This window comes from Rattus norvegicus, chromosome 18 (genome assembly GCF_036323735.1).
Source record: "Rattus norvegicus strain BN/NHsdMcwi chromosome 18, GRCr8, whole genome shotgun sequence".
NCBI classification, from domain to species: Eukaryota; Metazoa; Chordata; class Mammalia; order Rodentia; family Muridae; genus Rattus; species Rattus norvegicus.
Window position 1 is genome coordinate 13,676,466 of NC_086036.1, and position 19,023 is coordinate 13,695,488.

General features: G+C 38.5%; 1 protein-coding gene across 1 annotated transcript in view; it reads right to left on the reverse strand.

Moving 5' to 3' along the window:
- Nucleotides 1-19,023, reverse strand: part of Ccdc178 (coiled-coil domain containing 178) — a 397,289-nt gene that overhangs the window by 326,671 nt on the left and 51,595 nt on the right. Inside the window, exons 8-9 of the mRNA XM_017601075.3 lie at nt 14,141-14,220; nt 10,828-11,028 (exon numbers count right to left, since the gene is read on the reverse strand). Of these exons, the coding sequence (XP_017456564.1) occupies nt 10,828-11,028; nt 14,141-14,220 (281 nt within the window). The remainder of the gene's footprint in view (nt 1-10,827; nt 11,029-14,140; nt 14,221-19,023) is intronic.

Here is a 19,023-nt window from a genome sequence, read left to right on the forward strand (position 1 = left end):
GTCCATGACTCCATTTTTTTATTTAATTTTGTTTTTATTTTACTGAAAATTGTTATTTTTCACACAATATATCCTGATTATGGTTTCCTAACCATCTACTTCAAGTTTCTTCCCACTTACCCTCCCATCCAGATCCACTCCCTTTCTCACTCTTTTTATAAAACAAATAGTTTTTTAAAGGATGATAATAAAATAGAACCTAATAAGATAAAATAAAACAAAAGTATTACATTAGAACTGGAGAAGCCAAACAAACACAGAAAAAACAGAGACCCACCTTTTGACCCATTCAGGAATCCCATAAAGACACTAAACTGGAAGCCATAATATATATGAAAATGTCCTGGCACAGACACCTACAGGTCCTGTACATGCTTCCTCAGTCTCTATGAGTTCATATGAGCTTAAGTTGATATGTAACTCATTGAAAGTGGAGAAGTCGACCTGGTGCCCACATAGAGCCTTCACCCTGCATTCTTGCATCTTTGATACAAGAATGTAGTCTGTATACTACAAAAGGAGAAATATAAACACCAAACCAGAGGCAAACCTTTTAATGTACAGTGCTCTCCTGCTTCTAAGATATGTTAGGTAAATCTTTGTGATGACACAAAGTTTGTGGGAGTAGCCTGATAAGGCTTGGTTTCGAAGTTGACCACTCTGGGGTGGTCAAAGAATCTATGGCAGTCAGAAAGAGACTAAAATCAGATCCTACTGATGTTACTTATGTCTTATGGCCCCTATATTATCAATCCTTTAGTTAGGTTTGTTAAAGAACTGATTTATTAACCATCTCAAGTATTTGAGATGGCCCAAAACTGAAGGGAGAATCAGAAGGCTAGGCTGACTCCATGAAAGGCTTCAGTTTAGTAGATTAGGCTTAAGAACTGGGCAAGTCCAGGCAAGCCCAGGCAAGCCAAACAAATGAAATAAAACAAACAAACAAAAACCAGGATTCCTCAGCAACAATTTCCAGCTACCATGCTCCAATAAAGGTTCTGGAATGTCTGGAGATAGAGTAAGACAAAACTTACCTACTTCAGAATTCTAATGTGCTTTAAATCAGGCCTGCAAGCTCACTTAGTTGTCTCTCTGTTTTGGTAACGGGAGACCCCAGCATGCTTAGATTTCTGCAGAATAAAACACTCTTTGCATGCTACTTGAGTTCAGGGTATCATTCTTCAGTGAATCGTTGACCTTTCCTGTCCACCAATATCTGATTTGACCTAAGGCTTACTCCATGAAATAGAAGCCACATTTCATCCTCCATGGGTGGCCAAGAACAATTCAAGGGCCAGGATAAAATGAAACACTACTTGTATATAAAAAAGTAGCAATAAATGGCCCCTAATAACATTCTTATATACTATGCTTGTAGATCAATCATTATCAGAGAAGTTTTCTCCTGCAGCACATGGGAATAAATAAATAAAAAAAAACTTATAGCCAGACATTTTATGCAAAATGAGTGAGCATGGAACACTCAACCTTTAATGGGATGTCTCCATCAAATACCTCTCCTCAGGGTTCAGGAAACCTGTGGAAAATGTAGAAAGATTATAATAGCCAGAGGGGATAGAGTTCACCAAGACATGGTTATGTGTGTCACTTTTTAATTTGATTCCTTTATACTTTGATTTTGATTAATTTTGTCACTAGTTTTCTGTTGGAAGACCCTGATATTAAGGCCACAGTCCACAATATCCAAATCGGCTCTCTGAGCTGGGCACTAAATGGAGGACTCCATTTCTGAGTGGGACTTCCTCTTTGCTGCCTGATCTTATCTGGAAAGCAGAGGTGCCTGACTTTATCTAGAGGATGACCTTGTACAGAGCTCCTTGCAACTGCTGCATGATTCAGCACATAAATCTTGCTCAGTCCTTCCCACCATATGATAATTAGGTATTGTTTTATAACTAATGAGACCTTCCTGTCTGTAACCCCCCCCCCAAAAAAAAAACCTCTGAGGAAAGTCACACAGTCTATGTCTAGATTACAGGTCCAACTCCCAACTCCCCTAGAAGAACCTGTCTAGTTTTGGAATGCTTTTTCATGTAAATGAAGTATTCCTGCCATAGCCAACAATGTTTATCAACCCTGGAAATTCTTACTTACTCCCCAAATCTAAATAGCCTTTGTTCACCCTAAATAAAGTTAAGCTGTCTCACTGAAACTGATCCTATTTTCAGAATCCTATCCCTACCATTTCTGCTCTTTTTGTCCTCAAAGGCCAGTATCCAACCACGCCCTGGTAGAAGGGTCAGTCACAGTTTTCTATACTTTTTGTTTTCATGTATGTCTGTTTAATTAGCTACTTTACATTGTCTATCTTTTTAAGTAGATATGTGCATGTGTGTCTGTGTGTGTCTGTGTGCTTGTGTGTGCATACATGTATATGTGTATCTATGGTTATGTTCGCATGCATGCTTGTCTGTGCACATGTGTATTTGTGTGTATGGTTGTTTGTGCATATGTGTGTGTGTGTGTGTGTGTGTGTGTGTGTGTGTGTATTCTATTGTGTGGATTTATCTCACATTTATATTCTTCATCCCCTGAGTGCTTCTTTTCTCATTTGCTACTTCCCACCTGTCTTGCCCAACTATTCTTCCAGGGGTACTTAAAGTTATTCTTCTTGTGGAAAGCTACCTCTAGTTCTCAAATTGAGCAGGTCATGCCAGCTCTAGGAAGTGTATCACATACTGCCAAACATGTTCATTCTCGGAACTAAGATTTCTTCCTCTTTCATTACAGAGCCATAGAAAAGTATTCACAGATCCACAGGCAAAGATGTGTGGAAAACGGGAAACTGGTAAAAGTAGGTACATGGAACCCCAGGGGAGTCTGAGGCAGCCATTCATTTGATTCATTTGTTCTTCCAGATGCCTGTGGTGTATGATAAAATGTGTGTGTCACCTTATTTTACAAGAGAACAAAGCTATACAAACCAATTTATAGCTTGCAGGATCATATAACACCCAATTTATGTGGGAAGACATTTCTGTTTATCTTTTTGATAGAAAAAGAGATGAAGAATTTCTTAGATAGCACTAGATATCAGATAGATAACAAGAGCTATCATTTCAGAGGTGTGTTAAGATGATACAGGGAGGAAAGTACTAGAGCTATGAATACACTGTCCCACCCTCCTCAATGAACTTTTAATGATTTCCCATGTGGATTCTCATTGGCTGACCCAAAAGAAAGTTAGACTCTAGAAAACATCTTTATCACAAGTCATTGGAAACCTGCTTTCTGGGAGTTGAAACAAAACATATGTGTTGTAGCAGAGAGGAAGACTGGAGGAACCCCTAGAACAGATCTAGGAAAGCAGCAGATGGGTTCCCTAATTTTATTAAATGTTTGTTCTGACAAACATCCTACTTACAGCTGTTTAAAAATCCTGAGTTTTTAAATTTATGATACAAGAAACTTTACGATTCTAGGAACAGAAAATATCTATTTCTATATTCATAAGCAGATTAATAACATTAAGGATTGTGTCCTATTTATATCCATACAAAGCCAGTTGGTTAGTGGGAATAGTTTTTCAAAACCTTTTTCACCCAGAAAGTTCTTAACAAGTATATAATAATGGCTTTGAATTATACTGCATGTATAACTCACATAAAGAAAATGAAGCAAGTAAATACACATTTGAAATTTAAGTGGACCTTTAATAGTATTGATTAACAGTTAATCCAAACCATAAGTTATTATCCTTCATGAGAATTTATTGCATTTATTATTTACTAGCATGTATACATATCTATATTAATTTTATTTCTACAGCTCCCTGAATACTACTCCAAACAGACTCAAAACCATGGATTTTAAATTATCTTAAAGGGCTTATAAGGCAACCAGAACAACATTCAAAAGATCAGCTCCCAATATCAGCTTTTCTACCACTGCTAATGAGGAATGACAATGAGGGAAACTACAGATGCTCTGTGGAGATGAGTAAGAGGCAACTATAGAACCTATTGGGATCTACAGTGTCCTCAGGTAGTTATTCTGATCCTCTCATGTCTCGTCATATTTGCATTCCATAAATAAGTTTAGAAGTCAGTTAGAAATGCAGTAATGCATTAGCAGATTATTAATATAATAAATTAGGCTCAAAAAAAGAATTATACGAAAAGACTATTTAAATGATATCTTCTTGCAATTCCTCAGAATGCTCGTGTCTACTTTGAAGATCATATTTTTAGGAGATTTAGTGTTACAATAAAAGTTTATTCATGGAGCTAAACTGGTCCCACAGGTCCCTGCACACAAATCCCATGGGGGAAAGAACAGGAGCCTCATAAGCACAGACAATTCTGAGACCTCAGGGGAGATCTCCACTTCTACTCACATATCTGGCCCAAGAGGAACCTGCCTAGTGCCCTCTGTGCCTTCTGGGCACAAGGACCTAGGAGCAGTAAGCAGCAGGACCCTTTGTGTTTCTGCTTGCACTGAGAGCTGAAAGCCAGTCACCAAGAGCACTAAGAACAGACTAAGTAAGACCAACTCTTCTGTGCCAAGAAAACTGCATAGAGGCTTCAGGTCCCGCAAACCCAGGAGCAGGTCTCTGCTCCCACAATGGGCTAAAACAAAAGAGGTCTACAGGTATGCTGACACACTAGCCTACAGGAAGGTCAAGCCATTGTGAGAGACAGCAAACAAGCTAACACTGGAGACAATGTGATGGAGAGAGGAAAGCACAGGAACCTAAGCAGCAGAAACCAAAATTGCTTGGTATCATCAGACCCAGTTCTCCCAAACAAATACTGGATATCCAAACACACTGAAAAAGCAAAATTTGGGTTTAAAATCACATCTCATGATGATGAGAGAGGATTTATGAAGGACATAAGTAACTCCCTTAAAGAAATACAGGACAACACAGGAAAACATTTAGAAGCCCTAAAGATGAAACACAAAAATCCCTGACACAACTACAGGAAAACACAACCAAACAGGTGAAGGTACTAAACAAGATCATCCAGGATTTAAAAATGGAAATAGAAACAATAAAGAAAGCACAAAGTGAGACAAGCCTATAGATAGAAGACCTATGAAAGAGATCAGGTGTCATAGATTCATTACCAACAGAATACAAGAGATATAAGAGAGAATCTCAGAGGCAGAAGATACCACAGAAAACATCAACACAACCATCAAAGATAATGTAAAAATGCAAACAGTTCCTATCCCAAAACATCCAGAAAATCTAGGATGCAATGACAATATAGAATCTAATAATAATAGGTATAGAAGAGAGTGAAGACACCCAACCTAAAGGGCCAGTAAATAGCTTCAGCAAAATTATAGAAGAAAACTTCCCTAACCTAAAGAAAGAGATGCCCATAAACATACAAGAAGCCTATAGAATATATTGGACCAGAAAAGAAATTCCTCCCATCACATAAGTCAAAACACCAAATGCACAAACAAAGAATATTAAAAGCAGTAAGGGAAAAGGGATCAAGTAACTTATAAAGGTAGACCTATAAGAATTACACCAGACTTCTCACAACAGACTATGAAAACCAGAAGACCCTGGGCAGATGTCATACAGACCCTAAGAGAACATAAATGTCAGCCCAGACTACCATGTCCAGCAAAACTCTCAATTAATATAGATGGAGAAATCAAGATATTCCATGACAAAACCAAATTTACACAATATTTTTCTACAAATCTAGCCCTTCAAAGGACAATAGATGGAACACTCCAATACAAGGAAATATTCTACACCCTAGAAAAAGCAAGAAAGTAATCTCCTTGCAATGAAACCAAAAGAAGAGAACCACACAAACATAATTCTACATCTAACAACAAAAATAACAGGAAACAATAATCACTATTCCTTATTATCTCTTAACATCAATGGACTCAATTCTCCAATAGAAAAACATAGACTAACAGACTGAAAACACAAAGATTACCCAGCATTTTGCTACATAAAGGAAACACACCAAGGGGGGGGAGACAACCAGATATGACATCAGAATAAAAGGCTAGAAAACAACTTTCTAAGCAAATGGTCCCAAAAAACAAGCTGCAGTATCCATTATAATATCAAAAGAAATATACTTTCACCCAAAAGTTATCAAAAAACCTAAGGAAGGACACTTCATACTCATCAAAGGAAAAATCCACCAAGATGAACTCTCAATCCTAAATAACAACAATGTTCAGTGTCTTCAATAACAACAATGACAACAGACAGCCCACATGTACATTGACATTGAACAACGCTCCACTCAATGATAATTTAGTCAAAGTAGAAATAAAGAAATTAAAGAATTAGAATTTAATTAATTAGAATTTAATGAAAATGAAGGTACAACATACCCAAACTTATAGAACACAATGAAAGCTGTGCTAAGAGGAAAACTCATAGCTCTGTGTTCCTCCAAAAAGAAACTGGAGAGAACATTCATCAGCAGCTTGACAAGCACATAAAAACTCTAGAACAAAGAGAAGCAAACACACCCAAGAGGAGTAAAAGGCAGGAAATAATCAAACTCAGGACTGAAATCAACCAAGTAGAAACGAAAAGAACTACACAAAGAATGAACAAAACCAGGAGTTGATTCTTTGAGAAAATCAACAAGATAGATAAACCCTTAGCCAGAGTATCCAGAGGGACCAGAGAGAGTATCCAAACTAAGAAAAAATCAGAAATGAAAAGGGAGATATAACAAGAGAAAGTGAGGAAATTCAAAAAATTATCAGATTGTACCACAAACATCTATATTCAATCAAACTTGAAAATCTGGATGAAATAGACAAATATCTTATACCAATGTGAAATCCAGATCAGATAAACCTTCTAAAGAATCTCATAACTCCTAAAGAAATAGAAGCAGTTATTAAAAGTCTCCCAACCAAAAAGAGCCCTGGACCAGTTGGGTTTAGAGCAGAATTCTATCTGACCTTCATAGAAGACCTCATACTGATACTGTTCAAACTGTTCCACAATATAGAAACAGAAGGAGTGCTACCCAATTCCTTCTATGAAGCCACAATTACGCTTATACCTAAACCAAACAAAGACCCAAGAAAGAAAGCACTTTAGACAAATATGCCTTATGAATATTGATGTAAAATACTCAATAAAATTCTCTCAAACCAAATCCAAGAACACATAAAATGATCATCCATCATGATCAAGTAGGCTTCATCCCAGGGATGCAGTGATGGTTCGATATATGGAAATCCATAAACAAAATCCACTATGTAAGCAAACTTAAAGAAAAAAAGCCACATGATTGTCTCATAAGGTGCTGTAAAAACATTTGACAAAACTCAACAACCCCTCATGATAAAAGTCCTGGAAAGATCAGGAATTCAAGGCCCATACCTAAACATAGTAAAAGCCATATACAGCAAACCAGTAGCCAACTCAAACTAAATGGAGAGACGTTGAAGCAATCCCACTAAAATCAGGGACTAGATAAGGCTGCCCATTCTCTCCCTACTATTCAATATAGAACTCGAAGTCCTAGCCAGAGCAATCAGACAACAAAAGGAGGTCAAAGGGATACAAATTGGAAAGGAAGAAATCAAAATATCACTATTTGCAGATGATATGATAGTATACTTAAGTGACCCCAAAAGTTCCACCAGAGAACTACTAAGCCTGATAAACAACTTCAGCAAAGTGTCGGGGTATAAAATTAACTCAATAAATCTGTAGCCTTTCTCTACTCAAGGATAAACAGACTGAGAAAATAATTTGGGAAATGACACCCTTCATAATAGTCACGAAAAACGTAACATACCTTGGTGTGACACTAACAAAGCAAGTGAAAGATCTGTATGAAAGGAACTTCAAGTCTCTGAAGAAAGTAAATGAAGAAGATCTCAAAAGATGGAAAGATCTCCCATGCTCATGGATTGGCAGGATTAATATAGTTAAAATGGCCATTTTGCCAAAAGCAATGTGCAGATTCGTTGCAATCGCCATCAAAATTCCAACTCAAGTCTTCCTAGAGGTAGAAAAAGCCATTTGCAAATTCATTTGGAATAACAAAAAACCCAGGATAGCAAAAACTATCCTCAACCATAAAAGAATGTTAGAGGAATCACCATCCCTGACCTGAAGCCCTATTACAGAGCAACAGTGTTAAAAAAAACTGTATGGTATTGGTACAGAAACAGGCAAGTAGATCAATGGAATAGAATTGAACACCCAGAAATGAACCAACACACCGATGGTCATTTTTATCTTCAACAAAGGAGCTAAAACCATTCAGTGGAAAAAAAGATAGCCTTTTCAACAAATGGTGCTGGTTCAACTGGCAGTCAGCATGTAAAAGAATGCAAATCACTCCACTCCTATTGCTCTGTACAAAGCTTAAGTCCAAGTGAATCAAGGACCTCCACATAAAACCAGATACACTCAAACTAATAGAAGAAAAAGTGGGGAAGAGCCTTGAACACATAGGCACTGGGGAAAATTTCCTGAACAAAACACCAATGGCTTATGCTCTAAGATCAAGAATCAACAAATGGGATCTCATAAAACTGCAAAGCTTCTGTAAGGCAAAGGACACTGTCATTAGGACATAAAAGCAACCAACAGGCTTGGAAAAGATCTTTACCAGTCCTACATCTTACAGAGGGCTAGTAAGGAATACATACAAAGAACTCCAGTAGTTAGGCTCCAGAGAGCCAAATAACCCTATTAAAAATTGGATACAGAGCTAAACAAAGAATTCTCACCTGAGGAATATCAAATGACTGAGAAGTATCTAAAGAAATGTTCAATATCCTTAGTCATCAGTGAAATGTAAATCAAAACAACACTGAGATTTCACCTCACACCAATGATTAAGATCAAAACTCAGGTGACAACAGGTGCTGGTGAGGATGAGGAGAAAGAGGAACGCTCCTCCATTGTTGGTGGATTTGTAAACTGGTACAACCACTCTGGAAATCAGTCTGCAGGTTCCTCAGAAATTTGGACATTGCACTCCCTGGGGACCCTACTATACCTCTCCTGGGTATATACCCAAATGATGCTCTAAGATACAACAAGGACACATGCCCCACTATGTTCATAGAAGCCTTATTTATAATTGCCAGAAGCTGGAAAGAACCCTGATGCCCTTCAACAGAGAAATGGATACATAAAATGTGGTACATCTATACAATGGAGTACTACTCAGCTATCAAAAACAAATGACTTCATGAATTTCATAGGCAAAGGAACTAGAAAATATCATCCTGAGTGAGGTAAACCAATCACATAAAACAAAACAAACAAACAAAAACAAACAAACAAACAAACAAAACACAAGGTATGCACTCACTGATAAGTGGATTATTAGCCCCAAAGCTATAATTACTCAATATAAAATCCACAGATCACATGAATCTCAATCAGAAGGACAACCAAAGTGTAGATTCTTCCGTCATTCTTAAAAGGGGAAACAAAAATGTTCATAGTAGGGGATGTAGAGACAAAGTTTGGAGCAGAAACTAAAGGAATGGCCATTCATAGCCTGCCCCACCTGGGTATAGAGCTCATTTATATACATCCCCCAAAACTAGATAATATTGATGAAGCTAAGAAATGAATGCTGACAGGAGCCTGGTATAGCTGTCTCTTGAAAGGCTCTGCCAGAGCATGGCAAATACAGAGGTAATGCTGGCAGCAAACCATTGAACTGAGAATGGGGTCCCCATTTGAGGAATTAGAGAAAGAATTGAAAGAGCTGAAGGGGTTTGCATCCCCATAAGAACAACAATGCCAACCAACCAGAGCTCCCAGTGACTAAACCACCATCCAAAGAACACACATGGACAGACCCATGGCTCCAGCTCCATATGTAGCAGAGGATGGCCTTGTTGTGCACCAATGGGAGGAGAAGCCCTTGGTCCTGCCAAGGATGGACCCCCCCCCAGTACAGAGGAATGTCAGGGTCAGGTGGGAAAAGGGGGTGGTTGGGAATAGGGAATGCCCTTATAGAAAAAGAAGAGGGGGATGGGATAGGGGGCTTATGGCCGGGAAACGGGGAAAGGGAAGAACATTTGAAATGTAAATAAAAAATTTCCAATAACAAACATTTATTTGTGTGTTCTGCATGACATATGCTTTAAGTTAATGCCTATTATACAGAGCAATGACCAATAGCATAGCCCTTTATCTCAAGTGAGAGACGGTATGAGTATCCTACTTTAAAAAATTACTTTAGTGCCTATGACTCCTTCACTCAAAAGGGTATGAAGTTCTAGCCTCTGGACTAGTCCTGAATGTTTTAATGATACAGAGTATACTTCAGTGATACAGTAACTAGAAACTTTAGGTTGTGTAACATCCTAGCTCTTCCTCTCTATGCTCTAAAGAACACATTTTCTTAAAGTTATTGAACAAGTTACTCTTGCAAACATATTAAAATTACCTTCTTGCTAAAAGCTCCTTTCCAACTGAATTTACATCTCAGTTCTCAAAAGTAAATTTGTACCATTCCCAACATGTCACTTAGAAATCTGAATTTTTCTATATCCCCAAACATAGCTAATGATACCAACAAGGCTGTCAGATTTATGGATTTTTAATAACTCAAATATTGGTACAATTATGGTAAGTAATTTATGTCAAAAGTTTGTCTCCCCCCTGTGATATATTAATGAATAAGATTTTCAACATACTTAAAAGCCCACAGTCAAGATTAGTGTCTTTGGATTCATCTCAGTGTTTAATATTGTGTTTCATTCATGCTCCAGTCTGTAAGCAACATCTACTAGTAAATAGTGTATCCAGAGGAGTGGTCTATTCTCTCTCTGCTACTGTAATGGAGAAAGGCAGAAGAGAAGCCCTTTTATTACCTTTCTGAACAGCTACTGGGAGTTCTTGGAGCTTCCAGATGGACCAAGAGTCAATTTTCATGCTAATCCTATTCTTTCTTGACTTTTGTTGTCTTAAAGCTTGTTCTGCTTCTGCTCTGTCAGTTTCCAGACTTTTAACGAGGTGGATGGCCTCTGATAGTAATGTCTCCATCCTCTTCTTCAATTCAGGACACTTCACATCTTAAAATAGGACACATGTATTCATGCTTGTTAATAAACCAACCCACAGGCAACATGATGACAGAACATGGGTCTTACTTGAATTAGTCTTTCAAGTATTTATTTATTTAAGAAAAGAATGTAAAGAGGTGATAAGAAAGAACAAATCCAATAACTTAGGCAGGTAATCTTCAGAAAATAAACAATACCAAAGTCCAGATTGTACTCAACTCTCTGTTGGTACAGAAATAAATCAGCCTTTGAACAAAGACATGCTTTACACAGTGCACAAAACCATTCTCCAAGACAGTTTTCAAGTTTCTTTAATCATTATAGATGTGTTAAATTAATACAATCTATAGTGTCAACTGCCTTGTCTTAGAAAGAAACACAACACAAAACTAAATCCAACACAAGAGAATTTTGACCCTTGGCAGACTAAGGTAGAAGGAAGCAGTCTGGTTACATAAAGAGTTAATCAGCCAATTAGCTGGGTAGAAGAGAATACAGTGGGATTTCTGATGCCAGTTGAGGTGGGTCCAAGAAAGAAGAGAGAGAAGAGCATGAGGAGAAAATGTTGTGGAGCGGTCATGTGGAGGGACCAGGATGCACCACAAGACAGTGATGAGAGAACACATGGACCAGAGTGAACCGGGACAAGACCAGATTAGCAAGTACTGGAGTCTTTGTCTGGGTAGTCGGGTAGTCAGGTTAGAATGCTCAGGATCTGCTCAGCTTGTGCTTGTGGCTTGTTACTAGGACAAAAGGAAAGAAAGGAAGAAGGAAAGAAGGAAAATAAAAAGAAAGAAAATGTTAGAAAGGTTAAATAATCTTTAAAAGACCATTTGTGTTATAAAACAGAGCCAGGCACGATGGCACTGGCCTGTAATATCAGTATGTGAGAGGATGATATTGCAAAATCCCTGAGGGTTCAGGGAGAGTCTGAGCCAGAGAGTGAGAGATTTGTCTTGAAAACAAAACGAAGAGACTTAAAATTATATAACCCAATCATGAAGATAGTACAAAAATGATGTCTTATTCTTTGGAGACAGAATTTTCATTGAACACATAAAAAGCATATACAAAGCCTCAACCAGTAACTTCATGAGAAGCACCTCTGGAAGCTTTGCCTTCTTTTATAAATCATGGCCATATTTCCTCCAATTTAAGGACACAAATCACAATGAGCAATTTAAATCAATATTGAAGATTACTCAATTCCTGGAAAAGAAGGCATTAATATTCTTCAGCTTTATCAGATAATAACTTCTCCACTTAGCCTTGGCAAGAATTCATCAGAAACTTCCAAATTCTATTTATCCAGCCTTAATTAACTCTGTTAATGAGAGACGCCTGTGATCTCTGGTTCAGAGCTCTGGAATAATATGGCTTAATGTTAACAAAGTATTAGCAGAGGTATTCATTCATCTGCTGGTGAACAAAATGTGTACAAAGCTTATTATTTCTTCCAACCACAATAATATTCTTTCCTCTAGAAAGAACAAGGTAAGGGAGGCAGAAGAGAGTCCTGTTCTGCTGATATTGGTAGCTACACAGGCTGACTTTGCCAACATGCGACATGACAGGGGTACATAAGCACAGTGTCAAGATAGTAAAGGACACCAAGGAGGGGGGAAGTGAGATAGTGAAATGGCATGAAAGAAGGAAGGCATAGATAATTCTCTCTCTTATTTTTTTTAGATAATAAAGACAATGACTTTTCTTTGAGACGGCAGTATAAAGGTAAACTAAAGTATTTCATATCCTCTACTATCCTAGACAGCTTGGTGAAGACATTGATATATTCCTTTAAAAGAAATATTCTTAATGGGCAAAAATAACTCTGACCCCAGCTTTATCTGGTTTCTTTGAACCCACTGTTTACTTTCACTCTGGGTACTTTATTGAGTGAGACTTTTTTTTTAATGCAACATTGACAATTTGTGAATGATTTCATAATCAATCTCCCTAAGACATTTTTGTCTAAAATACACAAAAGTATTCATGTCACTGCCGATCATAGCACTTTAATGGATTTACGTGTTTTACCAAAGATATTCATTTTCACAAATTACCTTTGGTTCTCTCTTTAATGGCATACAAACAAATCATATCTCCAAGTGACTTGTGGTGTCTCTGATCCATTGTTATAAATATCTCTCTAACTGTTTTCACAAGCCAACTCACTCACTTAAAAAGTGGTTTGCACTTTTTAACACAAATGCTTTTAAAAAGCCACTATCTTCCTGGTACCATAAGCCTCTCAGTCTCACACGTGCATATTGCTGATGGATGCTATGCTAGATACTTTTACTCTGACTGTAACATGGGTGAGTTAATCTTTTTTCTTTCACATCCGGGGTGTATAAACATTGATGTTTTCATCTTCTCCATAGACATTAATACAGAAAATAAGGAAAATGAATCAATCAAAACAGAGCACGGGAATGAGTAATGCTTTTAAACAAAATATTCTTCCTTTTAATGAAAAGTCCCCCATTCATCAGTTTTCCTTTAGCAAAGGCATTTGTCATTTTTTGTGACAGGCAAAGATGAGAAATTTGGTATAATCACACATATCCAAAAATGTTGAGATAATATTAATAACTTTAAGCTAATATTTAAATTTTGCAACTTTTTATTAATTATGATAAATTCTGATCGTATGGAAGCCACTGAACTACAGTTATTTATATTTTGTTGTAAGTTACGATTAAACTTTAGAGTTAAGTTCTCTAGTCTTATTAGCCACGTGTCAACTGGTCAGTAGTTCTCTGTGGGTAACAGCTGTCCTACTGGAAAGAAAGACAATACCCTGATCATCACGGAAAGTTTTATCAATGATTCTTTACTGTTATTAGCTTTTTGAGCTCTGGACAGGTATCACTGTGTAGACATAATTTAGGCCGGTGTCTGATATAGAAGTCATTAATAATAATAATAACAATAATAATAACAATAATAATAATAATATGTATTCACTGAGGACATGCTTCTCAGAGTGGTATAGGGGGCTCTTTTTCCTATTCAATATCCAGAAAACTCACAAAAATAATAATTGTTGATATCAGAACTGTATTAAATAAAAGGTCAATGACCTATAAACAATTATCCATCTCAAAAGCAAACCTACCTTTCGCTTTTCCTGGGGGGATTTTTTGCGCTGAAGCAGAGATATCCAAGTCTTCCTTTTTATCTTTTGTGGCTGAAGTCCTACACATACAAAACAAGAAAGATGGCATCACTATTTTAAAAGATAGATGCATTAAAAGCTAGTTATACAAAACTTGGTAAAGCATTTCTGTGGAATGTTAAAGGTCATTTACATGGTAACCTTACTGAACAGTGAACAGATAGAAAATTCTATTACCCAATAGTACTTATGCTCAAATTAATAGAAACTTAAAATAATCACAAGTGTCATGAACTTTCTTGAGAGGACATTGAAACAGTATTCTTATTTACAAATTCTTATTTCCTAGAAATTTTACGATGCAGCTTAATTTATAAACTGTGTGCATGTGTACATTCGTGTGTGTGTGTGTGTGTGGTTCTGATGTGTGGATGCTTGGCTACCAGAAGAGGACATTAGGTCCACTGGAGCTGACTGATGTAGGTGCTGGGAACTGAGCTAGCATCCTCTGCAAGAGTAGTACACACTGAAAAGTACTGGGCTACCTCTCCAGTTCAAACAGATAGGTTTGACTGAAAATCAATGCATGATATATTTTGTTTTCAGATTAGTGATTTCTGGGAAGTCAATAGAAGCTACAAAGAGTAAAGTTACCCATTTCAGACTTAAAGTTAAGATTTAAGAAAAGAAGCCAGATAAAAATGTCATTTGTCTTTTTTTTTTTTTAACTTGAGTATTTCTTATATACATTTCGAGTGTTATTCCCTTTCCCGGTTTCCGGGCAAACATCCCCCTCCCCCCTCCCCTTCCTTATGGGTGTTCCCCTCCCAACCCTCCCCCCATTGCCGCCCTCCCCCCACCAGTCTAGTTCACTGGGGGTTCAGTCTTAGCAGGACCCAGGGCTTCCCCTTCCACTGGTGCTCTTACTAGGATATTCATTGCTACCTATGGGGTCAGAGTCCAGGGTCAGTCCATGTATAGTCTTTAGGTAGTGGCTTAGTCCCTGGAAGCTCTGGTTGCTTGGCATTGTTGTACATATGGGGTCTCGAGCCCCTTCAAGCTCTTCCAGTTCTTTCTCTGATTCCTTCAATAGGGGACCTATTCTCAGTTCAGTGGTTTGCTGCTGGTATTCGCCTCTATATTTGCTGTATTCTGGCTGTGTCTCTCAGGAGCGATCTACATCCGGCTCCTGTCGGTCTGCACTTCTTTGCTTCATCCATCTTGTCTAATTGGGTGGCTGTATATGTATGGGCCACATGTGGGGCAGACTCTGAATGGGTGTTCCTTCAGTCTCTGTTTTAATCTTTGCCTCTCTCTTCCCTGCCAAGGGTATTCTTGTTCCCCTTTTAAAGAAGGAGTGAAGCATTCACATTTTGATCATCCGTCTTGAGTTTCATTTGTTCTAGGCATCTAGGGTAATTCAAGCATTTGGGCTAATAGCCACTTATCAATGAGTGCATACCATGTATGTCTTTCTGTGATTGGGTTAGCTCACTCAGGATGATGTTTTCCACTTCCAACCATTTGCCTACGAATTTCATAAAGTCGTTGTTTTTGATAGCTGAGTAATATTCCATTGTGTAGATGTACCACATTTTCTGTATCCATTCCTCTGTTGAAGGGCATCTGGGTTCTTTCCAGCTTCTGGCTATTATAAATAAGGCTGCAATGAACATAGTGGAGCACGTGTCTTTTTTATATGTTGGGGCATCTTTTGGGTATATGCCCAAGAGAGGTATAGCTGGATCCTCAGGCAGTTCAATGTCCAATTTTCTGAGGATCCTCCAGACTGATTTCAAGAATGGTTGTACCAGTCTGCAATCCCACCAACAATGGAGGAGTGTTCCTCTTCCTCCACATCCTCGCCAGCATCTGTTGTCCCCTGAGTTTTTGATCTTAGCCATTCTCACTGGTGTGAGGTGAAATCTCAGGGTTGTTTTGATTTGCATTTCCCTTATGACTAAAGATGTTGAACATTTCTTTAAGTGTTTCTCAGCCATTCGGCATTCCTCAGCTGTGAATTCTTTGTTTAGCTCTGAACCCCATTTTTTAATAGGGTTATTTGTTTCCCTGCGGTCTAACTTCTTGAGTTCTTTGTATATTTTGGATATAAGGCCTCTATCTGTTGTAGGATTGGTAAAGATCTTTTCCCAATCTGTTGGTTGCCGTTTTGTCCTAACCACCGTGTCCTTTGCCTTACAGAAGCTTTGCAGTTTTATGAGATCCCATTTGTCGATTCTTGATCTTAGAGCGTAAGCCATTGGTGTTTTGTTTAGGAATTTTTTTCCAGTGCCCATGTGTTCCAGATGCTTCCCTAGTTTTTCTTCTATTAGTTTGAGTGTGTATGGTTTGATGTGGAGGTCCTTGATCCATTTGGACTTAAGCTTTGTACAGGGTGATAAGCATGGATCGATCTGCATTCTTCTACATGTTGACCTCCAGTTGAACCAGCACCATTTGCTGAAAATGCTATCTTTTTTCCATTTGATGGTTTTGGCTCCTTTGTCAAAAATCAAGTGACCATAGGTGTGTGGGTTCATTTCTGGGTCTTCAATTCTATTCCATTGGTCTATCTGTCTGTCTCTGTACCAATACCATGCAGTTTTTATCACTATTGCTCTGTAATACTGCTTGAGTTCAGGGATAGTGATTCCCCCTGAAGTCCTTTTATTGTTGAGGATAGCTTTAGCTATCCTGGGTTTTTTGTTATTCCAGATGAATTTGCAAATTGTTCTGTCTAACTCTTTGAAGAAGTGGATTGGTATTTTGATGGGGATTGCATTGAATCTGTAGATTGCTTTTGGTAAAATGGCCATTTTTACTATATTAATCCTGCCAATCCATGAGCATGGGAGATCTTTCCATCTTCTGAGGTCTTCTTCAATTTCCTTCTTCAGTGTCTTGAAGTTCTTATTGTACAGATCTTTTACTTGCTTGGTTAAAGTCACACCGAGGTACTTTATATTATTTGGGTCTATTATGAAGGGTGTCGTTTCCCTAATTTCTTTCTCGGCTTGTTTCTCTTTTGTGTAGAGGAAGGCTACTGATTTATTTGAGTTAATTTTATACCCAGCCACTTTGCTGAAGTTGTTTATCAGCTTTAGTAGTTCTCTGGTGGAACTTTTGGGATCACTTAAATATACTATCATATCATCTGCAAATAGTGATATTTTGACTTCTTCTTTTCCGATCTGTATCCCCTTGACCTCCTTTTGTTGTCTGATTGCTCTGGCTAGAACTTTAAGAACTATATTGAATAAGTAGGGAGAGAGTGGGCAGCCTTGTCTAGTCCCTGATTTTAGTGGGATTGCTTCAAGTTTCTCTCCATTTAGTGTAATGTTAGCAACTGGTTTGCTGTATATGGCTTTTACTATGTTCAGGTATGTGCCTTGAATTCCTATTCTTTCCAGGACTTTTATCATGAAGGGGTGTTGAATTTTGTCAAATACTTTCTCAGCGTCTAATGAAATGATCATGTGGTTTTGTTCTTTCAGTTTGTTTATATAATGGATCACGTTGATGGTTTTCCGTATATTAAACCATCCCTGCATGCCTGGGATGAAGCCTACTTGGTCATCGTGGATGATTGTTTTGATGTGCTCTTGGATTCGGTTTGCCAGAATTTTGTTGAGTATTTTTGCATCGATATTCATAAGGGAAATTGGTCTGAAGTTCTCTTTCTTTGTTTTGTCTTTGTGTGGTCATTTGTCTTTTATTATCTTATTTATTTACATTTCTAATGTTGTCCCCCTTCCCGGTCCCACCTCCACAGCCCCTCTAACCCATCCTGCCTCCCCTTCATCTCTAAGAGGATGCTCCCCCTCCCACCCACTCACTCCCACCCACGTACTCCCACCAAGCCTCTGCAGGACCAAGCATGTCCCCTCTCAATGATGCCAGACAAGGCAGTCCTCTGCTACATATGTAGCGGGGTCCACGGACCAACCCATGTATGCTGTTTGGTTGGTGGCTTAATTAGTCCCTGGGAGTTCTGAGAGGTCTGATTAGTTGGTACTGTTTTTCTTCCTACGGGGTTGCAATCCCCTTCAGCTCCTTTGAATTTTGCAGGCAAATGGATTGAACTGGAAAATATCATCCTGATTCACTTAACCCAGGCACAAAAGGACATGCATGTCCTCACTGATAAGTGGATATTAGACAAAAAACTCAGAGTACCCATGATACAACTTAATGAGAAAGAAGGCTCAAGTGTGGATGCTTCAATCCCACTTAGAAGAGAGAACAAAATAATCACGAGTGGCAGAGAGATAGAGGGACCTGGGTGGGAGAGGGGAGGGAGAGGGGGAAAAGGGGGCAGAATCAAGTAGAGGGGTGACACCAGAGAGAAGCCCAGAGAGCCAGGAGAATGGATATGCAGCAGTGTGGGGTGGGGAACAGAAGGCATCACTAGAAAATCCCAGACACCAGGAATGTACAAGGATCCCAGGACCCAATAGGAATGACATTAGACAAAATGTGGGAAGATCGACTGCCTCCAGTAAATAGATATGGCCCTCGGTTGAGGGATGGGGCCACCCATCCATTTCAAAAAATTTAACCCAGAATTGTTCCTGTCTAAAGGAAATGCAGGGACAAAAATTGGATCAGAGACTAACTAAAGGAAAGGTTGTTCAGTGACCAGCCAGACTTGGGATCCATCCCATGCGTAGGCCCCAAACCCTGACACTAATTATTGTTACCAGGTTGTGCTTGCAGACAGGAGCCTGGCATGGCTGTTTTCTGAGAGGCTCTGCCAGCACCTGACTAAGACAGATGCAGATACCCGCAACCAACCATTGCACTGAGCCTGGGGACCCCAATGGAAGAGTAGGGGAAGGACTGAACGAGTTATTTCCTTTTTAAAGGAATTTCTTACTGGGGTT